This window comes from Pholis gunnellus, assembly GCF_910591455.1.
Source record: "Pholis gunnellus genome assembly, chromosome: 13".
Lineage (NCBI taxonomy): Eukaryota > Metazoa > Chordata > Actinopteri > Perciformes > Pholidae > Pholis > Pholis gunnellus.
Window position 1 is genome coordinate 11,293,413 of NC_136540.1, and position 25,814 is coordinate 11,319,226.

Sequence of the window (25,814 nt, forward strand, 5' to 3'; positions counted from 1 at the left end):
TTAGGCTTAGCACCGTTTTCTGGCACTCACGGGCTCAGTGAGCTGCTATAACAGCCAGTTGTGAATAATGCCAGCACTAGCAGCTTGCTCCTCGAGTCACAGTGCTTCTTAATATTCTCTGTGAATTCGAGAAAAACACTTGCATGTGTCATGGCATGTGACGCGTGTCGTAGTAGCAGCGTGAGGCGACGGCGCCTTTGTGGGCACGATCACCTGTGACAGAAGCAGTCGTCGAATGGACGAGGCGACCACAATGCTGCTGCTGCTGCTGCTGGAAAGTGGACTATTTGTTAGGGATCTGCCACCCCCTGCAGATGTTGTCATGGAAACACTGGCTCTTTTGGGGTTCTCTCTCTCTCTCTCTCTATCTCTCTCACACACACACACCCACACACACACACACACACACACACACACAATGCAGCATTAGGATGTTATTGCTATACTCAACACTGGAACATCACAGTTCAGGTTTCCATGCGACTCCCACGCTTACATAATACTGTAGTGGAAGAGGGAAGCCATTTACAGTACATGGAAATGATGCTGCATCTATGATTATACACCGTGTTACATACATCCTAATGTATTGCTTAGAAATAAGGTATCTGTATGAAGACACATATGTTGTTACTATACGCTTCGAACAGGTTGGACCAACATACAGGAGGGTTATAAAAAAAAAGAAGAAGCCTTTCAATGACGTGTCTGTGAGAACGGTGTGTTTCTGTGAAACCACTGAGAGGCAGCTAACATGACTTGACTCCACCCCCCCCCCCCCCCCCCCCCCCCCCCCTGCTGTTCTTATACATGTCAGAGCTCAATGGACTGAGAAAAGGTTATTTCAAGTCAAAGCAGAACCACGGCTAAGAAATCAGATACATACAGTTATTGCTGGAGCAAAAGAGGTGAAATTGCAGTCATCTTCAAACTTAAATGGCGACTGATTATCGACTTAATACAAAATATTCACCGATTTTCACACATCTTTCTTTTCTTAACGTCCTCCAATTTAGACCCTCTAATTCAAAAGGGCTTTTATTGTTATAAGCGTCTTGCAATGTGGCAAATTGTTTATTAGATGATAGGATGTTGCTCCTATTTTAGATCAGAACTCGTACCAAGAGCTCAGTCGGTTACTTTCAGAGTGGAGTGTGGTACAAGGAGCACAAACAGAAAAACTGTGTGAATAAAAAAACACCCATGTATGATTTTGAAGAGGTGTCCTCATAGAGATAGATAGATAATATAAGGTAGAATCTGTTAATAATAATATAATCTATTGCTATGGGTGGCCTGCAAATGTGTTACTCATTGATGTGATGTTTGACGAGGTTCAGTCAATGCCAGAGTCCCTTATTCACTGCTGCAATCAAGGACAGGGTTTTCATCTCTCTGAAGCAATATCCATGGAAACTGTTGTGGGCATGAAAAGTCTTCTTATGTGATCACAGGCGAGAGTCAAAGTGTAAAGTTAGAGTGTGAGGAATACCAACGTCATGCATCGAGAGTATAAAAGAAGAGTGTGAACAAGGCCATGCCCACACACTGAAACACACGATACCACGTAATATTTCTATTACGTGATCGAGGACCGAGGATTATCTAGCCGTATATGGCGCTCATATCACATCATTGTACAGGTTGCTTTCTTATAGTTCTGTATTGATTTATTACCGTTTTCTCGTGTCTTTGAGTTAACTACAAAGAATATTCTTCCTGACAAAGCGACACCTAGACCTGTGATAATCCTGCTGATGTTTTTAGCACATTGTAGATTTCCCAGGATATCCCCAACTCTCCGGGAGGATTCTTTCCTCTTCTTTTAAAAACCATCAGCAGCACACTGGTGTGTTCGGAGTGTGTGTGTGTGTGTGTGTGTGTTCGATTTAACGCTGACGTCACCCGGGAGCGTGGCGCCGTGCGCCGCAGTCGGTCCTGAGATGAATGCACAATATTTAAATCTAAGCCTACCTGGTTCTCTCACTCCACCCTGTGGGCTCAACATGTCAGCACAACCACACACACACACACACACACACACACACACACACACACACACACACGAGGGGAGAGCAACACAACACCGATCAAAACTAAATGAGACGTTTATCTTGATGTAGAAACTGTGAAGATATATTGTTTGTATTTAAGAAAGAAAAAAAAGGAAGTTACCTGCTATTGATGTTGCTGGTTCTCTTAAGAACGAAGAAAAATAATAATAATAATAAAGAAAAAATATTATTTTACAACTTTATTTCTTTTCAAAATATTGGACAAGACATATATGAGGTTTTAACTTCGGAAGTGAGACGATTTCTAAAGTCGTCTCACTTCAATGATCAGATCAGATGAGATCAATGAGACCAAAAATATTTCAGGAACGTTGAAGTCACTTTTGACAGTCACACTAATCAGTTTTCTTTACACTTTTAATTGTTTTGACAGCCAACCAGGAGCCATATCAGCTCTCAGAGTGAAAACCTTTCTGCTGAACACTTGTATTCTCTCTTAATTTAAACTATTTGAACACCTCCTATATGATAAGTGGCCCTGCTTTTACCTGAATCGCCTGTATTGAACTGTCAAATCCCTGCTCTACACAGTGAACAAATCAAAAATTGTGATACGCACAAAGACTGGTAACAATAAGGTCCATAATTATCAACGTGGTGTTATTTCACTTTACCTCATTTCATTGTTTGTGAGTGTGTGGGCTTGTTTGCATGCAGAGCACAGCACAGCACAGCACAGCACGCCTGTTTGTTTGTTTGTCACCTTACACATGAGAAATTAGGGCAAAGGTCCAAGTTGAGGATATTTGGGCTCATTTTGCAAGATGACAGAGACAAACACGGATACTAGTCTTGTGCGGGTGTGTTGAAGAATGGCGCGCGTGGCTTTAGCTTAATTAGCCATGTTGTAGCCATAGAGTGCTCTTCCACATGATTTGAGACATTTCAGCACCTTGGACAGCTCTTCGAGCACTTTTCTAAAGATCCAACAGGGGCCGCAGTAATCACCCTGTAACATGTGGTGGTGAAGCAGGCTGTTGGATGTGGCCATTTAATATTTCCCAGCTTACACTGGCTTGAGATGAGCGTGTGTTCGCGTGTTACTTTGCCATTACCACAAATATTATTTGCATGCTGCCGCTGGGCACAATAGATGGCACCGTTGCTCTCCATTCAGTCCCTTTATTGCTTCCCCTTATGTTTCCAGCTGCGCATTGAGTACAAACTTTACGGTCAATCAAATACGAGGAGAGGGAGCGAGAGAGAGAGAGCGCGAGAGCGCGCGCGAGAGAGAGAGAGAAATCATGAATGCTGCTGCCAGTGTTAAACCTACAGCGACTGTATAGCGACAGACCGACGCTGTGTCAATTATGTACGACCATGAAGTTACATACAAACATTGGACCCGAGCGCCGCTGCAGTCAACCGGGAAGCCCGCCTGTTAACCGGGCATCACCCGCCCCCTCCCCGTTCAGCTTCCGCGGCTCTCTGCTGACTGTTTCGCGGCTCTGATTTGCGTGGCGGCGGACCGACGAGCTGTGGTCTGTGCCGTCTTGTCTCGGTGTGAGGCTTTGGACTGATGTCTCTGCCAGTCAGGAATTTAAAGTGTCTATCGCCGGTCATGTGCCAGTGTAAGGTCATCTGCAGCAACCGGACCCTCTCCCTCATGTTCGGGTGCAAGGTAAGCCTGGGGGGGGGGGGGTGCATAAGCAGCAGCCGATCGGTTGCAGCAGCGACTGTCATCGAGGCGCACAAATGTGGACTGTTAGTTGGTATAAATGTGTAAGAGGCCTTTGCAAGAAATAGCGCGTTTGGGTTTGTGCCAGTTGTGGCTCATTTGAACCGCGCTTTTCTCATTACACAGCAGCCACTAGAGTAATTAGTACAGTGATCACACTCACCTACGGCTATCTCTGATGTCCATATGCTTTCAGGTACCAGCTTATTCACACCATACCTTTACATCAGTCGCTTTTTTTTCCCATGCTCATAGATGGCCGATTTCCATTTACACAAAACAGACGACAGCATCCTTGGCATGCATGGTTGCGTTTAGTATTAGCGGTTATTTTCTGTGTTTTTGTTGTTGTTGCTTTCACCATGAATGATTATAGATATGTAATGAATGAAACATCAATCTATATAAGATGTCTGCTCCTTATCGTGCAGGACAGGTCAGGTTAGGGCTATAACCTATATGGCTCACCGTGCTGATTGCTTCACATTTAGCTTTGCATCCCAGCAAAAGCCAACTGCATGGTATGCTTTTGACCTTGGGAGATGCACTTTATTGCTCACGGCCACTTAAATATCATCCATCATCAGAGAAACTATACACCGCAAGAGAGAGGCTCGAAATCAGGTAACAGGAACAGTGCACCGATACTGTTTTTCTATAACCCTCTGATGAATCAGGCTGCTTATTCTCAGCAACAAAAAAAAGAAAAAACAGGCAAATGTTGAGCTGTGTGTTCACAGTGTGATCTCATCTTAGTGTATTTTTATGTCCAAAGAGAGGAGCATTCATTCACTGATTGTCCATCACATACCAGATGCCCCTCCCACACAGCTTCAGGTGCTTCCAGTATGGCAGCCAGCTCCCGAGTTTCCCTCCACATGGCGCTCTAGTCTGTTGGCATTTTGAAGCCAAATCGGACTACACTGGTTCGCTCATGTCCAGGCTTTGTCCCAAACGCTTGCCAAAAGGGATGTGTGCATGTGTACAGAGCTTTAGATCATTTGTTTGTTGATTCAGTTCAGACATTCCGTCTTGTTGATAGAATCTGATTAGATATAAACTGGATATTTTTTGATATTTCATTAATTGTAATTATTTGTATACATTTAGTCTGGTAGACAAGAATCATTTCTATATTTGTGAGACGCCGCTGGGTAAATTATTGTGGGTCTTTGCTTTCTGGGTTCCTGAACGGGAGGTCCTGCTGTGCTCAGTGCATGTCGAGTATTACTGGCACAGAGAATCCCATGTGTCCCCTCCGCCTCACTCCCTGCTGGCTCATATCTTCCTCTGTATCTCCAGCTGAGGCTCTACGGCTTCCTTGTGGAAAAAAAAATTATTAAAATCGTCCTCCCACAAGTTGCCTCCACAGTCATCATGGCCATCCAGTGAAAAGGAGCTCCAAAGCAAACATCTAGCCTGTAATAAAAGCCGATTTCAAAAATATGATTAACTACTCAATTAGAATGGATTGTGCTTGGTTTGCAGTATGCAATGCTGGTTATAGCATAACAGATATGGCTCATAATAGTTCAGCTCATGTAAACCACATGCTACAAGCATTTTATCTTTTTTGAATATAAACCGTATATACAGTATAACTATTAGCATATTTGCGTCCTAAGCTACACACGCTGATCATCCCAAAATGCAAGATTAGCCTCTACTCTGTTATTTTATCAGCAGGTCAACATGGACATTTATCAAGTGCCCTAGCATCCCCTTCAACGTGTCCAAATACCTGCTCTGTACATATTTCCAGCATGGCTCAGTAGCCCCCCAAACAGCTTGGATCCAGTCTGTCGCAGGCTTGTGGTGGGTTGTATATCGGTGGGATTGAAATTTGGCCAGATCGCTCGGGATGTACAGTAGGAATATACTATTACTGCTCCCTCCTGTCACTATTATTCTTTACATTTCCAGCTTCACCTTTTTCGTTTTTATCCCCAACATTCTCCAGGACTGCCTGCCCTACGTCTGTTAAACATCTATGTGAGAATAACCGTCACATGACCGGTCATTTCCCATGCTGAGGTCCCATGGTTATGTGTTTGCATAGCCATTGTTCTTCAACAGCACACAGGCCTCTCAGTCATCTTCAATTCAGGATCCTAATTAAAAGCGTGTTTATGTGGTTGGAAGCGTTCAGCAGTGCTTTAATGTCCTCTTTTATGCTTAATGCTCATTGATGCCCTCACAACATTTAATCAAGACGTACAGTACTGCCTCATTGAAGTTTACAATTCAAGCGCAGGGCTTATACATAGAAGGCCACACAATGCAGCCAAAGGACAGAGTTTCAATGTAAACTGAGTATTAATGTAATGAATGATTCATGACACGGGGATCAGTGTGAGCCTTCATCTCAATATCAAGATCGATGATCACCTCACCCCGAGAATCGATTCTCAGACGTCTTAACTGGAAAATGGAGCGGAAAACGAGCCGCTCTCACTCGGATCAATCAGATGATCAAGAGTAATGACGTGGAAAATATCAGCAGGTGATATCAAAGCAGAGGTGGTTCGCCTTTGCTGCACCGCAATGTGCGGCGAGCGGATGGTTTTACATTTCACAACCGTACTGTAACTGTTTTTATAGCTCCGCAAACACACATTTCCTCCTATGGATTTGATCTATTTCACCCCGCCGTTTGTGTCATCTTCCTCGGCTTTGACGGTAAGCTCGGGGAGATGCGGGACAACAATGTGCGGCAGCATATATTTGCTAAAGCTCTGTTCAGGTCCCAGATTAGAGCATTCAGGGTCGCCGCTACTCTGCTAACTTGCTCTTCCCAGCTTATCTGCTATCTAATACTGCAGCTGGTGTTGTGTGAGTATAAAACACTGTACAGAAATGGCTCTGAATGTATCTTTCTATAAAAGCAATGCAAAGAATAATCATACTAGCACTAAAAACCTTGAGGTGAGCACATCATCGCTGGAGGACTACTTGATTAACCAATAGAGGCCCTTTTTTTTACAACCATTGTAAATTAAAAACTCACCTCGCCAAGCACCTGGCAAAGGCATGCATCATCATCATCCTTCGAAGCCAGATTCAGCCTCAGTGTAGCACACAGACAGAATCAAACTACTTTTCCTCCACGACATTAACCGTCATAATTCATAATAATAATAATAATAATAAGTGTGTGGTCAGACCTATATTAATATTAGACGCAGGGTGACTGCATGTAAAGAGAACAGTAAGAAGACACGTCAACCATGGACCAGTATTTATACAGAACGGTTTTTTTCCCATTATTTAGACATAAGCAGCGAAATGAGCCTCATATGTTTGTAAGTTTGTTTCTATTGGAACCATTACCTAGTCTGTGCTGTATGTTAACATGGCCTCCGCTTGCATGTTTGTGTGTGTGTGTGTGTGTGTGTGGACCAAAAAGAGGGCTGGGGGAGGGTTAACACCACACTCCCCCACCACAAGTGCAACATACATAAAAATGTATGTACTCAGCATAAAAATTGGTGTGTGCATGCTTCTGTGGGCAGAGGGGGAGGGGATGAACTGATCAAGATTACTGAGCTTTGTGTGAGTGTGAGAAGAATTTGGGGGGGGACAGGTTTCACCTGACCTGTAAACTGCAGAAGGACATGGGAGTTTGAATGAATGCTTTTTAGATAAGAGTGTGGCTGCATGTTAGACGGGACAATTGTTTGCTGTTTCTGCTGATTTACTAAAACGTGAAGCCCTATTCCTTCTCAACATACAAGCCAAATTCATTTTGGGCAATTATTTGTTGTTGCGGGTCAGTTTTACAGGGTTTAACTCAAGGTACATTATTTTTGCAAGATTAGGGAGAGCAATTGTAAAACCAGAGCCTGGTTAAGTTCAATTTATTCTACATTTTATATAAATATTGTTCATTTCGTGTCGTGCAAATAAGCATAAAGTTCCTGTGAAAACAGGCTCCAGACAGACGAGATGGAAACCCCCCCCCCCCCCCCCCCCCCCCCCGCCCCCCCCTCGCTACTCTGCAGCCAAGCACGCACCATTTACTGTATCTATGACTCTAATTTGATTATTCAATTTGAGGATGATACATCTGTGTGGGTCTTATCAAAGATGAATCATCCCACAGACATGAGACTTAGAATCTCATTAATTTGGCTTAGAAGAGCATAAATTAACAAGCACATATTTAATACCGAAGTGTAAGGAAGACTCAATGTTGAGTTTCTGAAACAGTGCTGAGCATGTTTCCAGGGAGGGGGGGGGGGGGGGGGGGGGGGGGACTGTTGTCTTTATATATTTTTTATGACTTTTCCTGTTTCACTGTAGTAACATAAGCCTTCTGGTGGTGAAGAAAGCCCAACAGCACTTTAGGGATTTCATTTTTTATTTCAGTTGTTTGGGACATTAATGCTTCACAACACTGGAAGTATTTTTACATGTTTGATCAAAGTTTTAGACGATTTGAGTGGTGCTACTGGGCAGGATGTGCACCTCGGTGATCTCCCTGTGGGAACAAGCACTGATGCGGTCCAGGTGGTACCAAATATGAAACACCATCACTCTGGATTTAAATATTCCCTACACAAAGCCATCATACTGCTGGGTTTTTTTGGCGCTTGATTTAAAATAATGAATTAATAATACATTGTGAATCATGAATAGGTAAACACATCTTCCTTTCATTAGGCATGTCCTCGACAAACTACACTCTTAGAAAGCCTCATTTCTGTGGTTGACCTGTTTAGGTGCAAGCTTTGTATTTCTTGTTCATTTTCAGCATTACAAGGAGATTGGAGGGACTACGCCCAACAACAGACTCAGATTTGGGCAAAGTGGGTGAATCTGGAGCGACTCCATGGGGGGATAAGAAGCTTCCCTTTGTTGCAGCCCCACTTTGTGATTTAGGCTGCATGCGATTCTTACATTAACATCCCTCCTCGTGCAGCTTTAAGCAGTCGGCCCCGTGGTAAATGTAAAGAGTGTTGTTGTTGTTGCAGCATACATAGCTACAGGATACTAACAGTTGTCAAAGTGTTGTGCTGATACACCTTGGAGAATAGTCTGAAGTTAGCATTGGCAGAAGATGAGTGAATTTGCTGTCGTCTGAGGCGTGCATGCACATGAAGAAGACCAAAAACAGTTGTACTGGTAGGTGTTGGCTGGCAACGCCGATTGCGATAATGCAAATGAGATGAAAGCCGTGTTTGGGGTTTCTCACTTGAAAAGACACTTCAGAGTGAAAATCAACTGAGAAGGAAACAAGAAGTGATTTTGACGGGTTGTAGTGGGAAAACGGAAGTTCAGGTGACCAATGATGCGAGACACTGTGTCATGTTTCTTGTGCACAGTCTGATTTTAAACACGATGAAAAGTCTACAAGTATTCGGCTTAAGTGTGGCGGTTTTTTAGGTGCCAGTGGGTGGGTGTGAGGGTTTGCTCTACTAACATCCAGCAGGTGTCTGGCTTACATAACATAGAGGGAGGTAAATTCATTTCTATATTTAGTGATGAATGAACTAAAGCTGGAGCCTTGGGTCCCTGTTAAACAGGTGGTATACATTAAAACATACTTTATTTGATGTCAGTTGTTTATGCAGTCGTGTCTACTCATTGAGCAGAGCAATGATGAGCATGTTATTAAGAAGTGTTAAGTACAAACCTTGTGAGGTCAAATCAAAAGGTACAACATTGTCTGAGGTGATACACAGGTCAGTCAATATATTAAACTATAATAGAAGAGTCTTACTTTTAGTATTTGTAAAAAACTGTGATTGTGTATTTTGTAGATAATTCATCACGGTTGGTTTCAGACAATGTACCATTAGCAGTTGTTTGAATAAGAGAAATGAGGCTAATGTGTTGAAATGAAACACGTAATTTAAACACCTATTTATATAACTCACTCAAACGTGGTTTAATTAAAGCACTTTTACCTCTTCAGATTCACTTCATTGAGACATATTGTACTGGATACAACTAAATTCAAGCATAGTTCAGCCTGACAGCGCTGTGAAGCGTCACAGAGACTTAACACCCAGCACGAAATCCCTCTGAGTTCAGCAGTAAATGTTAAAGTTAATCCAAATATAGAAGAAGAAGAAGAAGAAAAAAAACCCTGGATTAATCATCATTAAAGAAAATGCAAATAGATGAACTCAGAAAAGCTTAAACTCTGTGAAGATGCAGTGGGGGAGTTGCCACCTTTAATTTGCACCTTCTCGTGGCTCCTGTAACACCGTACGCGTCAAATGCATTTGCAGCTTCTTGGAAATGATATGCCTGAGAGGTGAGGTTAGCTTTCATTCCATTACAGTAATTTAAAAAGCTCAAGCTTAGTCCTTGAGTTATAAACTGAGATGATGGGAGATAGAATTTGACACTTGCTCTATATTAAGTTAACTCATATAACCGTCACAGGAACAGGCCATTCAGCCACACAGTGTGCAGTTCTTATTATAGTAAAAGAGGGCCAACAAATGCAGCGGCGAACTGTGGAGACGTTCCTTATATCAACCTTTACGACGGAGTAATTCCTACTGGATTCTTTCCACGGTGATAGACTGACACAATGAAGCCGAGGAAACACAGAAGTGTTTGGTTGCAGTGGTAATTTAGAGGGATGTGTGTATGGTGACAAGCAGATTATAATTGCTCCAAGCTGTTAAGAACCTTAGAAAAACACAATGTCCAATTATGTTTAGTAAAACAGATATTGTGTAGTATCATACCACGTTTGTTCTCTATGTGTTAAGCCAGCTCTGTGTTATTATAGTAGGATTGGGAGTGCATATAATAAAACGAAAGAATAAAATAATGTCTCCTATATTATTAACCTTTTTATTCATAAATACTGTCAACGTATCTTCATACACCAGCAGATTGCATTAAAGTTTTATGTGTTGGTATTTTCACCAGTATTTTAATAAAAGACACAGCTCACTCTCATTACACAGTTACGGAAATAATCGCTCAATTGTAAGACATAAAAACTTTAATACCTTTAAGAGCGATAATATAATACTTAGGGGGTTTTCAGAGAATCTAATTGAGATAGAATAAAGTATATAATAATCGTAAAGATGTTTGTTTATACAAGTTAAAATCATTCAAACAGTAAATGCAAGTTTATTGCAGACAGAGGCACATTAATTGTCTTGAATTAAACAATAGAACAATAAGTCCGTCATTAACAAGATGTGTACGTGGCTCAAGATGATGAACAATATCATCACCAGCATCAAGTGCATGGATCTTACACAAAGAGTGTCAATGAGGAATCCCAGATGTTTTCAATTCTGTTAGTTCTGATATTTTTTTGTGTCTAAAATTGAAGAAACTATAACAATCATGCAGGATAACCACCGCTTCACCCAGCTCTATCTTAAATAAGGTGCTGGAAGTATCAAATAAGCTCAAACTGGTAGAATAGATATCCGCACACTTAAATCTATGCAGAGAACACTTTATTTTTAGCTTTCGGTTTAAAGGGACCTTCATCAGAGCGTACAGGGTTCAGCTGGAACGGCAGGTGCAGAATTAAACAGATCACATCCCAATCACCGTGTGCAGCACACCTGTGCACACTCTGGTGGTAGAGGCTCCGCCTCCTGTGAACTACGGCTTTAAAGTGATGAATATAGTACTGAGAGACACACTTACGCAACACACAAACAGGTGGGTGGAGCACAGTGTATACAGACAAAAAAACATACAATCACGGGGCACCGTAGATGGGCATAGTACATTTTTCCTTTGATTAACAATGGCTCAAGCCTGATCCCTCTCAAAGCCCCATTTGATATTATAGGGTGCTCCGGGATTGTATATGTTTTTTGTCTGTATACACTGTGCCCCCCCCCCCTTTTTTTAATATAAATAAAGTATTCTCTATATTTAAGTGGATATCTATTCTACTGGTTTGAGCTATAACAATCATACCATATGTCATGGTGAGTGAATTAGTGTAGCTTAAGTAAAATGCTGCAAGTATGGGTCTGTGTAAAAATGTATGGACCGGAAAAATACTAAACCGAAAGGTCGATGTTAAGGTGTCGTCATCTCGAGAAGTCCACCGTCTTTGTCCTCAGGAGCTACCGGTTCATTTTAACCATCTGACCAGGGACTGATTGATATCTGGGACGCCAGGTTCATGAACACAATTCACTAGTTGGAAAACTGTAACGAACCTTTAATTGACTCACCAGAATGTGCCTCTCAGTGACACACGTTTGCAAAATGCTCCTTTAACGTCACATGAATCTATAGTATTTGCGTTTGTCATAATTCAGCTCCACCACAGGGAAAACCACATTCTCGTCAAGACAGTATTTATTTACCTGGAAATAAAGGAATCTTGAACAAATTGTTTGCATTCAAGAAATGAATGTTTTTGTGCTACACTGGGCAACAATCAGAGGAAATGCACCTAAAGCCCTCCGCAGAAGGACACTTTGTAACATATAAGCATTGACTGTCACATCCCCCACCAGTGGGACAGAAGGCAACATGGCGGCATGAATGTTGGTCGTGCAGGAGAGGGGGAGGCAGCGGAGACCAAAGAGCTCAGGGCTACTCTGAACTGTGATTCATGTAATATATGAATCTTTGAGTTTGAACTTAATGTTTCCATATTTAATATAAATCTTACGTAGTAGGGTTTACTTATATGGAGATTAGTAATCAACCAACAGTTGTTCAGCTCAGCTGGTGTGTTACATAATATTTAATCGGTCTACATTAGTGTAGCCATGCTAGGCCTCTGCAGTGCTTCATAAAGAAACAAATCAATAATTGCCGGCTTATCAACCTGTAATAAGGAACGGTGAAGTCAACAACTATTCATTCTCTGCTGCTGTTTTCTGCTTCCCTTTATGGACGGTCTCACTTTTTGTCATTTTTTTTACCCATCCCCCCTCACTTTCTCCTTTATCTTCATCTCTGTTTCACTCCCTCTCTTTCTTGCTGTCTCAGTGTAATGTGATCCAGGACCGATGCTGGCAGCCCCAACTGTGGCACCGCAATCTCTGCTCTGCTCTGGTTGCTAAGCAGCCTGTCTGAGACGGGGGCTCGGTAATGCACCTCCCCTCTCAGTCTGCTTCCAAAAAAATATATATTAGAAAATAAATAAGACAGGCAGGGGGAGAGTGGCAGAGCTGGCCATCAGGCTATCAGGCAAAATTCAGATGATCCCTCCAAATGTCTCAGTTTTGAGAATGGGCTGCTTCACATCTGCAGTGCAGCAGAGCATGTTGGGAGCCTCGGGGGCTTCAGGACGGTACGGTATCTTTAAAAATAACACACACACACACACACACACACACACACACACATACACACACACACAAGGGCTAACTCACAGGACAGTGTGGTAGATCTCCGCTGTGATGCCTCCCCACCTTCTGACGCGTTTGTGATGGAAAATGCTGTGTGCAGATTTCGTGTGATCGCGCCTAGAATGAAACCTACCATGTGTGGCTAGAACAGTGGGCTGCTGGCGGGCTGCCCAGGTGTGGGCCATCGGTAGAGGAGTCAGGCTACGAGGAAGAAGCTGCGTGTTCTGCTACCGTGGAGCCTCTATGAGTCATCTGGTCGCTCCATGTGGCTGTGGAGGACGAGCACTTTGCTCAACGCACAATGGAAATGTATTGAGGCCTCTGTGATGCCATCACTTGTAGGCGTCACACATGTCATTACATGCGTACAGTTTGCCCACATTTGGCTTCAGATGCCACTGTGATGGAAATGCAGCACCGTGAAGGGAGTTTGACATTTACACCATTGTGTTTTAAGGACGACATCTGACGTTTTTTTTTTATAAAAACATGAGACCTGTTTGGACTAACGGCCTCATCTGTCTCTGTGTGTCTGCAGAAGTACAGGTACCAGGATGAGGAGACGCCCCCCTTGGAGCACAGTCCAGCACATCTGGCTCCAGGGAAAAGTGCCGAGATGCTTCATATGAGTGACAAGAATCTCGCTGCCATGGAGGCCATACATGGCTACACACCACACACACATATCTCTCCTGTTAAGGTAGGACACACACACACACACACAATCATATACATTGGATCAATACGTAACGCTAACACAACAGCACAATACACTCGGCTGTCAGCATTTAGGAATGGGACTGTTACTGTGTTAGAATAAACACACTTCCTTCACAGGTGAACATATTGTACCATATTGCAAAGCGCATCGCACATTATAGGTCACAATTAAATCTTTACCACACTGTATCTTCATTGTGACCTTAATACATTGCGTCATTTGTCACGTGAGCCACTCTGCAGTTGGGCTGTCAAAATTGGCTGAAAATGACATTTGAATATTATAGATATTAAAAACACTTAGGACTATTCAAATGTCCATTTTTTTAGCTTTGTGCCCATGACAACGTCCCCTAACTGGGCAGAACGCTGTTTTTAATGTTTATGAATGTTCCAAATTAAAGCGAAATGAGACAAAAAAATGATATGCCAAATTACTTACCATGCATTACCAGTTTGCTATTATAAAGGCTAGGTCTGAGAGCCCATTTTCAATCAGCACACAGATTTATAGTCATGGTAATGGGGTTTCCCTTTTTCTAATTTGCTTCATTCGGAGACATAACATTCACTCAGCTTGTTACATTTATATTAAGAATTTCAGTTATCTCACACGCAAATGGGTAATTAAACACATTATCTGTTATAACTTTGCACTTAAAATGTTGTGTTCTAATTCTGCAACATACTGTAAATACCTTTATGAGAATATAATGTATTTATGAGGAAACCCGGCCTCTTGTCAGATCTGCACCGTGCATATTGGGCAATTTGATATCAGAGCTTAACAGCATGAAAATGGACACAAGGTGCATTTAGTAATCGGATGACCTGAACCACTTCAGGACGTGATCAAAGATCAATTTAAAAACAGATTGATTAGAATGTGTAACAGCAGAATGATTGCAATTTACACATTTAAAAAAAAATCTCAATAACCTGACCTGTCGTTGAAGGAATCTTCCATTTCCTGAAAGAAGACGGTACACCCACATTAGGAAACCGAAAGAGTCATCTAGAACTTCGTAAGATACAATCAAAGCAGCTCCCTGTACAGCCGCTGACCTACTTATCTCACAGAATATATTTAAGACACGTGTCTTACAAATGCAGACACACAAACCTCTGTGAGAGCTCCGTGACAAAAGGAGGAGACACTGCAGACAACATAAGATCTACCGGTCAGTCCAAAGATACCGCTGACATCAGGGCGAATATGAGCGGAGTCATGTTGCCTGGAGTGCATTAACGAATACATACTGTAGCTACAAATGCAAGCAGGTGTAGGCTGTAATGTACACTTAATACCGATCCATCCCATACGCCCACACATGTTTTTTAACAGCCTCACTGGCTGTTAAGACTTAAGAGCTCCAATATATTTATTTGCTCTGAGGGGGAAAGTGTTTCTCAATTTCCATCATGGGAGTTCACTGAAATCCCCGAGGAGCTGATGTGTCCATTAAAATGCTCTCTTTTAATGAGCGGAGAGGAGAGGCTGAGTTATTGTGCTTCACCGCTGCTATTCAAAACGTACAGAGGCTGTTCAGCATGAGCTGTGGAGGCCATGGGGATGTTTTTTTATTCTGAGATATAGTGCTCAGTTTAGGGACACCGTCAAATCAACAACGAGTGGCATTGGAGAGTCCGTTCCAGTCGTCACAGTGCAGACAGGATTATTAAGTGAGCATGAAATCAGCATATCGTACGAGTTAACGCAGGTTAATGAAATCCTGGAGTACAGTAGAACATGTGAGGAAACAAAAACAGATTTTGGGGGGGTAACAGTTTTTTTTTTTTTTTCACAGACATGATAAATTACTAGTAAAACAGTGTGAAACCCTGAAATCGTTTGCTTCTTGCTCTCCCTTTCTGACCTTTCTTGCTGGTTAGATTAATTCCCCTTTGTCTCGCTGGAGTTTGTCATCCAGCACATGCCAAGGGATCAGTAATTATTCACAGTGGATGGGGAGGGAGACTTTCTCCTTTCCCTGAAATCCTCCATTATGAAGTCTATATAAAGTCTATCTAAGAGAAAATGTGATGTGTGCCCTGCAGTGTTTCTGATCCATTACATGACTCATTCACTCGTTCCATAGAGGCTCGTGATATCAGTAAGTCAGTACATCTGTCAGGTAACATACAGGAAATAGGATTTCATGCCAGGCCTGTAATTACATTGCAAGTAACAAGGTTATCTGTAATACGTCTCCAGATCAAGTTTAATAAAACATAATCTCGGTGATATTCTATGTTTGTTATATTGACAAAATCTCAAGAAAAGACCAACAGCAATAATGAATGTTTTGTATAACCAGAACCACAAATACTGCCAAAGCAGCCGAAGTCTTCCTCTGTGCCATAGACCTCCATTCTAACATCAGTGATGTTATGTGATAGCATGTCCCTTTATTATCATAGACATGGGCACTGTAGTTCACTGTAGAGTCACTGGCACATACACTGCCCTGCTGCTCTACAAACACACTTGAGCAACAATGTATCAATCTGCAACTGAAAATAGTCCCCAAAAATTGCACTATTTACTCTTTTGAGTAACGTTTAGTAATGCCCCGCTGTTTTAGGACGTTACCGAGACTTTCTTTGATAAATTAAACTATGTATTTGTTTTGTGGCTGAGAAACTAAGGGGGGGGGGGGGGGGATTTAAATATGAAATATAAACAGTCAGTTTGTTGTCTGGGAAAATATCCTTTACTGGTTATTAAATGTAAACAGCGTGTAGTTTAGATGGTCCTGCAGTGCTGGTAGAAGTACATCCACATCCTCTATTCCTGATGTTGTTTTACCACCTATCAGCAAAAGTTACTTTAAAGATCAATGAGAATGTGCATCATGTAACACGCACTGTCCTGCACCTGATGTAGGAGTCCGTTTCAACAATATCCACATTGTATGGCAACAAAGTTTTCTTCGTATTATCCCTCCAGATATAACCACTGGAGGTATTACTTGTGTGTAAAAGTCCCATTCGTCCTAACGGACACGTTGGAGATTTGTTCCCGTTTGTCCACCGATAATACTGAATCAAAACGTTAGAGCGAGATACAAAACTGCTGCGGGAAAGTAACTGAAATAAATACTGTAGCACTAATTGTTGTTACACTGCAGGAAAACTCCATCTTGAGGATATTTGTCCTATCGCATGAAAAAGGCAGAATGTTGATGTTGTTCACAACATTTTAAGAACCAGGATTTGCCCTCTTTCTATTTCTGGAATGCTGCCATTATTCATGAAGTCTTGTGTTTCTCTTCAGGGAGGAGTGAATGCACTGAGAAGTAGAAAGGTCTGGGCTCACTTCAAACTGAATTGTTTGCATCATTTCATGTCAGTGGTCTGCTTCATTGAAGTATTTAAAAACAAATATGTAGTTGTTTTAAGAGTAACTCAATCCCAGGATGATAGATGGCTGTGAACAAACACTTTTGGGTTTTATTTTTACCTAAAGAGCCTCATGAGGGACATGACAGTATTAGCATTAATCAGGGTTACCATTCTTTTCTACAGGACATTTCCACTGATTAACTAGCTGGAGTGACGGTAACGCTATACACCAATATGTTCCTCTCTGATTTTGAAAAAGGTGCAGCATAATGGCTAAAACGGATCTATCAAATCATCTCTTACATGCTTTGCAATCATGATAAATTGATCACAGCATGAATCAAACACACGTGCAGACGTAGGCAAAAGAAGTTAGCAAGGACGTCAACTTTAGCAAAACTGTACCAAACATGCAAACCAATTTAACATCACTCAACGGGTTTAAACCGCTCTCTAGTTTATCATGTGTTTTCAATGGGTGGAAATGTGGTCCACTGTTTTCTAGGTTTTCCAGGATGCGTTGCAACTCTGATTTATGTCTGATACATTATAATTGCGTAATTGTAACAAATTATTATATCTTAGGATAACATGATGAAGATAATGAGGGCTGTTTTTTTTGCTATTTGATGCTTATGAAGATGATTGCGATGATGAGAATACGGCTGATGATGATGTGATAATGATGATGATAGTGTCTGGTTTATCTGCACTTCCTGACACAGTGTCATGATGACCTCATGGTGGCTCAGTATTTACATTTCGGGTTTTGTGACCCTTTTCATCCTGAATGAATCTCATTTGCCCATGTTTCACATTCACCTCCCTCATTGGTTGGATGATTCTCCTGCAGCCCTCTCCCTGCTTGTGTCTGGCTGCAGAAAGCTGAGGGAAGTTGACTTGTAAGCACAACGTTGCCCGTTTGAACAAATCCACCTGTAAGGAAAGTCGTCACGGGAGTCGTGTGATTAAATAAATTAGTGCTAGTTAAGTACTCTTTGCTACTGTTAAACTACTGCTGATGTGCCATCAAGCAAGGCACTACAAGTCCAAAATGTCTCCAGTGAAGCTATTAATAGAAGGACATGTCTATATTAGGAAAGAGATGTGCATATATATTATCTGTAAATATCAGGATCAGCATGAATCCACCTCCCAGGTAGCGCTACTTGGATCAGCAAATACAGCTGTCCCAACATTCACACTTTAATGACGTGCTTTGCTGCAATATAAAACTTTTCCAGTGGGAGGAAAAGTGTCTCCTGACATGTGAAAATGCTGCACTGCCGCTCTTTGTGAAATTCATAGGCATAGAGTGCATTGTTTAGAGTAGCAGCTTCAGAGTTATGAATGACTGGTTGGGGGAAAGAGGCGCTATATCATCAAGTGTATGTTATGTGGTGGTTTCTGTCCTATTGTCGCTCATCATTTAATTTGTGGTTTACTATGTAATAATCATGTAATCGGATTAATAAATAGGCAAGTGCCTCGTTTGTAGAATTGTTGTGGAACAGTTGTACTGGTCTGTGGAAATGCAGGCAAACACAGCCAGTGTTTGTGTTTTCATACATTGTGTACTATACGCTTTCTTTATGACACACTGTATGTGGCATGTATGTCATAATCAAAGCATCTAGTATAAGCTTATTCTAGATTTTATGAATAATATACTTCATGGTAACCTGGTTCTGTTGGACCTCCGCTGTGAGCCCAGATGTCAACATGTGTGAGGGTGTCATATGAGCTGTTCTTCCCCTGTTCCCATCCGCATGCTCTGCACAATTACCCTCTACCCTTCTGTTGTTTTGCAGCCTGTGTTGATGTCTTCGGGACACACTCCAATGTACACCTCCGCCGTTTCCACACTGGTAAGAGCACAGCGACCCGAGCCTCTCCGTCGCCCCGAAAGCTAACCGTATCATCATCATCATCGGTCATCATCATCATCATCATCATCAGTCTGATTTGCCCGATCCTCATTTCCTGTCTTTGGTGTCACTCAGAGCACGGCTGTCTGATTGCAGACAGGCAGCTGCCTTGTTCGGTGCCATTGTATCTGTGCTGCCAGAGTATGAGGTCATCGGTTGTCTGATGACATCAGTGTGATCATACTCGTTGTCATTCGATTTGCTTCCGCTTGTACTCGATGACTATTTCTGGGCCTGAATCACATGAACTGCGACTGAAAAGTGTGTTAACGTGATCTGCTTCCATCACATCATATCATTGATTTCCTGTGTTATATATTCACATTTCTACTCCTACATGAACACATCCAGCCTATTTATTGTAGATCCTGTTTCAGTATAAGGAAGTCTTAATCATTTTGTCGACATCTTTCTCTAGAATCTCAGGCTTGATTCTGCACAAACACAAAAGCTACCCTGAAACATGTAAATCAATGGAAAAGTAGCCACGATGCATGTGAGACAAAGATGAAACCGATTCCTTAATGCGCATCACTGTCAAAGCTTCAGTGGTGTGTTGAAGGCGTCGTGTAGCGAGAGGGTCAGATAGACGGATAGATGTGATGCGTTTGCAGGACAGACTGAAGCCTGTAGGTGTCAGTGTTAGACTGTGCAGAGTGACTCCCATAACCTTGAAAAGACGGCTGTGCTGCGTTCCCAATAAAACAGTTTTATGATCAGACAGGTTGCATTAGCCTCGTGTGCCAGGAATTGCTCCAAAGACTTTGTCTGTCTTGCGAGGCAGAAATATATTACACAATGGCAGGGGAAGTCTCACTAAAGTGCCATTAGAAACAACAAGTAAATGATCATTTATAATATCATTTACACTTACTTATAACACCAGTCAAATGCAGAACTTGATTGCTAAAGTTGGTTAAATGTGCACTTAAATAGAGCAATTTTTAAAAGGTAGAAGGCGGGATCTTTAGACGGAGTGGTCTACTTTTTTAACTTTTCATCATGTCTCGTCTTTGTCTGCTTGCCCTGACCTTAAACACACCCCGTCTAAACGTGCCTGCTTATAGTTAAACTGTTTCACATATCCTGCACACCCTTAAACATTAATTCATCAGTATGTCTGCATTCATTCCCTCACACATACAGTCGTACTCATTTCTGCATGCGCTCCAATGGTGAAGTACGTTGCAGTACCGCCTAGAAGTGTGCACGTCTTTGCAGCTGGTGTCGTGTCCATGTGCTTGTCATTGATGTGTGGGTGGTGTCGTCAGTCTGTCTCTTTATTGCTTTAATGGTGTGGGGTTTGCCAGGACCACTCCAGGCCCCATTGATTTATGGGTAGGATTGTCTTTGGAAGCGATGCAATGGTTTGGCAAAGTAAGAGGAGGTCTTTGGGTTATGTACATGATTTAGCGAAGAGGTGCTTTAGCTTCAAATGACATTCTTTTTTTCTTTTCTCTTTTAAACTGAGGGCATAACGCAATTAGAAATGATTTTTTTTCACACACACTGCACAGAACTTTTGGTATCGATCTGTGCTCATATTAATGGATCCTCCTACATGACTCTATAGGTCTGCTGTACCATGTCACACTTTTATTACGGGGCTACATCAATTGTTGTGATGGATGTTCTTCTTGCTGCTGTGATTACATTGAAAGTTCATGTTCTACCTCACAGCAAACAAGGGATCCAAATAAATGCTTTCATATCCCACACTGGACACAATATTTAGCATTAAAAGACTTCTATACAAGGAGGCAGATCCATTATTTGCTCTCTTATCCGAATATATTATTGACAAAAGGGATATTTTGAAAATCTAAGGCTAAGCTAATGAGCGTTCCTGCAGTGGAAGTGGGTATCTCCCTGCCTTTGGAGTGAATCACACTGGTATCTGGTTATTGAACTAAGCTTGGCTGAATTCAGCTTTAAAGAAACCTTTATACTCCAGATATAAAAGTAGGCATCCCTGTGTGTGTGTGTGTGTGCGACTCTAAAGAGGCAGGAAAAATACCACAATTACCCGAAACCCCATCTGTGGCTGAAGAATTCCATTCATTCTCTATATTTTGGATGAGGTTCACTCACTTATTAACTACCCTGAAGGCAGCGCTGTAGCTGCTCTCCGCCTCTTTTCATGACATTCTACCTTTGTCTGTATTCACTGACAGAGATCTGTCTCAACAGTAGTCTTAAAGGGCCAGTGTGTAGCATTTTTGGGGGGATATACAAGCAGAAAAGTAATATCATTTAAAATGTAAAAGAAAGAAAGAAATCAAACATCAAGCATACACAACACAAACGTATAACAATAAAGAAAAGAAAGTCAGTGAGCAGGTCAGAAAGATACCGCGGAGCTGAACCATGCGGCGCCTTTAAAACCAATCGGGAGGATGTTGAAATGAATTATCTGTTGAATGAGAAGCCAATGAGGGCATTTAAGTATCGTAGTAATGTGACGGTGCTTTCTTGTACCGGTAAGAACTCCGGCGGCTGAATTCTTCCTATTGAGCGTTTTGATAATCCATTTAAAAAAAGGCCATTGCAGTAATGTAATCTGTTAAAAAATGAAAGCATGAACCACTTTCTCAGAATCAGTTTGTGATATAAATCTTTTCTACTTTTGATATATTTCTAGTGGTGATATGTGATTTTCTGAATTCAGGATGACAGACAGGTTTCTGACCTGCTCACTGGCTTTTAAATTACGGGATGAAAGACATGATGTTATTTCCTACCACTGCTTCTCGGGACCAACAGGAAGAATTTCAGTTTTGTTTATGTTTCGCTATTAGAAGTTCAATAATCTGTGTCTGTAATGAATTTCATCAGGTTTTCAATTGGTCTCAGTACATCAGTAGAAAGCGAGATATAGAGCTGCGTATGAGTGATAGGATATGGCTTAAGGCCACCGTAGTTGTACCGCAGTCTTGCAAAGGGAGGAGTGAGCGGAGGGGTATTCAGCCAGTTGCAATCTGCAACTACGCCGGTAGATGCCAGCAAATCCTACACACTGTCCCTCCGAGAAAACATTTGCCATTTACCCTTCATTCGACAGACCGGGAGTGAGAACCAGCAGGTATACAGTGCTCACTGAAGACACCCACCGCCCAGTTTATGTTACACTCTGTCTCCTCTCTGAAAAAGGATCACTTTCTCTCCTCTAAAACCACAGAATGTTCCCACACACAATATACCTTTCACACAAATCCTCTTCAGACGAAATAGTCAACCCCTCTAAGACAATTGTTTTCAGAGTAAGGATTCAATTACTGTTTTCTGTGGTGTTTGCCCAAGAGCTCCCCATCACACCCTCCCCTTTCTGCTCTGCACTTGTCTGGTTGGTATCTGGTTTCTATCTTCATTTTCCCCGTGCTCCTTACTTTTCTTTAATAAATGTTTAAATATGTCCCTGCAGCTTCGGTGTAATTACAGTGCAGCAGCAGCAGCAGCAGCAGCTCAGGTCCTTTGGGAAGGAGAGGGGAGGGAGGAAGAGGAGGAAGAAATATGCATGCAAGAGGAGGAGGAGAGAGCTGTTCTCGCTGAATGGCAGAGTAAGACAGATAGAGGGGTCCTTGCAATTGGAAGGGTGAGAAAATTAGATAGGTGGACGGAGGGATTTTATTTAACAAAAGGAGAGCGTCAGCTGACAGCTTGTCCTTCAGCGTGTCCTTACATAAGTCTGTGTGCGTTCCTTTGTGTGTGTGTGTGTGTGTGTGTGTGTGTGTGTGTGTGTGTGTGTGTGTGTGTGTATATTACACGCCTGTCGATCCAGCTGTCTTGTAAAAAGAGAGCTCGAGCGAGCTGTGAAATAAAATATGTGGATTTAAATAGGAATTCTACTCCTCTTTTTGTAAGTAGTTGTGTAGGTTACCTCCACCATTTAGTGATCAATGTGAGGACTGAAAGACACGGCAAGCATTCGTGTAATCTCCCTTTCAAACATATTGTCCTATTGTTTACCCTCCTTGAAGTGTTTAGCTGTCCATGGTGCTGAAATCATTGCCACTGATTTCCGATCCTATAAGGCTCGAGGACTGTAATAACCGTCCTTATGAAGGTCTTACATGGATTTTGCCTCCAAACGTGACATTTTGATGAGATGAACATTTTTCTTTTCAAATCAAAGCAGAATTGCAGTAATATGCATTTTTAGAAGTTTATACGTTTTTTCGACAAACTGCTCGAAAATATCTGCAAGATTTCTGATCCAGAAAACACAGGACACAAACTAAAATAATCTGATGTCAAGCTACACCCCCCCCCACACCCCCCTCGCTGCCACCGCTGTGTTTACGTTTCACTATTCTGACTGACTGACTGTAGACATCGGGGCTCGCAGGCCTCCAGCCCCCAGCCCCCCCCCTGTCGGTTCCAAGTGCTCCCGAGGACGAATCGGGCCGGTTTGAGCTGCTCGTCCTTCTAAGTTCAGCCAACGTATATATATATATATATATATATATATATCCTCCCCCTCCTCTCACATCACCAGCGTGGACATTATACAGAGAGACAGCTAAGTAATTGCCATCAAACTTTCCTGCTCGCTCCTCTTTCCCTGAGCAGTGAGGATGGGAGGGGTACAGTACAGTAGCAGCAGAAAAATATGAACAGCATTCTCGCTGAGCACAGACCAGTAGCAGGGAGGCTCCGCTATCGCAGTCCACTGCCACGGATGACGATCACTGGAGGGATCTGTTTTTTTTTTTTTACTCTGGACAGAGGATTTGTGAAGACAGGACGATTGTGTCTCAGATAATAACGAGCCATGTCAGCGAGGAGTCATTTTTTAGAACTGGAGCCTTGGATTGGAGGATGTTATTGGGCTTCTTCAAACGAAGTCTCCCGCACCGACTCGGCAAGACGAGGACGCTAACAGGGCTGTGCTTTCTCTGCGATTTTGGATTTTAAAATTGCTTGAAGGTGTATCCCGTGTCTTAAGTGTGCCATCTTTGGTATTATGTTGTAGTTAGATTGAATGGAAAGCAAAGCTGAAACGGCACACGTTAAGTTAAAACAGACATCTTTTCATTCAGGCGATCTGGACGCTCAGTGGTTTATATGATCAACCGTCATGGCAGGGCCCCGGACCGGATGGCTCGCTTTGCGACGATGCTTTTTTTGGTATTGTTGAAAGTAGACACTTCTAGAGCGCACTCAAACCCCTCTAGCCACACACTTGGTGAACGGGCGCGTCATTTTGGGAGGCGAGCAGGGTTCGCTCCCCGTTTATCGACCACGATTCACATTTCGGCACCGAAGCAGAATGTTCATGTCAGTGTGGCACGCCAAAAAGATGGGCAGCCGGTTCCTCAACAACGTACGAAAAGCCAAGAGACATCGACATCATGAGCTGGTAGGCATGTTTCAAACATGTTCCCTCCGTGACTGTACCTCATTTCTGGGAAAGCTTATTGAAAACGCCAATTTTGCCTCGTAGCGCAGAGGAGGTGGTGCTTGAAGAGTATGTTTGATTATGTTATTATTATTATGGTACCAAGGCTTTGTTTTGTTTATCTGCACAGATAGAATAGTCAAGGCTGTGGCTGCACTTAAGGCCCATGATGGATATTTTAATCACAGTGAGCCTCAGTAATCAAATCTGGTAATACTAATCAAATCCTGCTCGGGCTCGGGCTGCGTGATTGTTTGTGAGTCCTCCTCTGATGGTGTGAAGGTGCCGCTTCTTTCATTCCATATTCCAACCAACCGGGAGCTCCAAGGTCTCCACAACAACCCGCACACATACAACTATGCTACACGCTTTTTATGCACTTCATGGATATACTTGGGATTCAATAAGAAGCCAATGAGTGAGCAATGTGCATGTGATATCCAAATTAATCTCATGGCACCAGCCATCCAACCTGACTCACATGTTACTAAACACTTAAGTCTGGTCCTCTTATTTCTATTTGTTGAGCAGCCTTGCAGAGCCCCAAGGTGAGGGTCAATCTGTCTGTAGCTATTTCTCTCTTAAACAGATGAGCAGCACTTCGGATACACATAAAAAAAGTACAATACCCATAATGCTTGCCTGCTTAACTGTTGCTCTAAAATAAAACAACATTGTCTTTATCAAAACACATGCCAATACATATAGTTTGACATTGCGTATGTTTCCATAGAGGTCCTTATCTTGCCGATTGCCCGGACGGCTTTTATATGATAAAGGCTTTGCAGCTTCTGCAAGGTGTGCAGGACACGCACCGTTTAAGCCTCTCTAATGCAACCTTAGGTTTGTATCCAGTGCCCGCTCACACGTGACATCATCCCCTCTGATCACAGTGAAGTATTCTTTTGCACGCTTCATCTCAACAGGAACGGCAAAGACAGCAGCTGATGTTCTAAATATCCTTAGGCTTAACTAAACCTGGTGAATGTTATTATCGGCGTTATTTTACCTCATTCGACTACAAATGTCAATCAGACTGAGAGCGACTAGAGGTGTGAGCGCGCACACAATGGCTCATGAGCCTCAGACAAACACACATGCACAGAGCAGTATAGAGAATGACAAGACCGCCTGAAAATCATGTGAATCTAAATAGAAAAAGGAATGAATTTAATCACGCTTCACTCTTTTTTCTTGCCACTGCTAAAATATTGATATACGTTTATTCTTTTATTCAAGAAATGTTGAAATCACACGTAGCCCAAAACACACAAACAAATCTGGAGATCAGTGCAAGAAGAAAAATCCCAATAAATCAGTTGTGTTCGTCTTTGACTATGCACATTCTGGCACTCAGTGTGC

At 42.3% G+C, this 25,814-nt stretch overlaps 1 protein-coding gene across 1 annotated transcript in view; it reads left to right on the forward strand.

Moving 5' to 3' along the window:
* Positions 1–3,594: 3,594 nt before the first annotated feature.
* Positions 3,595–25,814, forward strand: part of dlg4a (discs, large homolog 4a) — a gene marked incomplete at both ends in the record, with an annotated part of 35,981 nt that continues 13,761 nt past the window's right edge. Inside the window, 3 exons of the mRNA XM_079171006.1 lie at positions 3,595–3,696; positions 13,600–13,761; positions 18,938–18,994. Coding sequence (XP_079027132.1) covers positions 3,595–3,696; positions 13,600–13,761; positions 18,938–18,994 — 321 coding nt within the window. The remainder of the gene's footprint in view (positions 3,697–13,599; positions 13,762–18,937; positions 18,995–25,814) is intronic.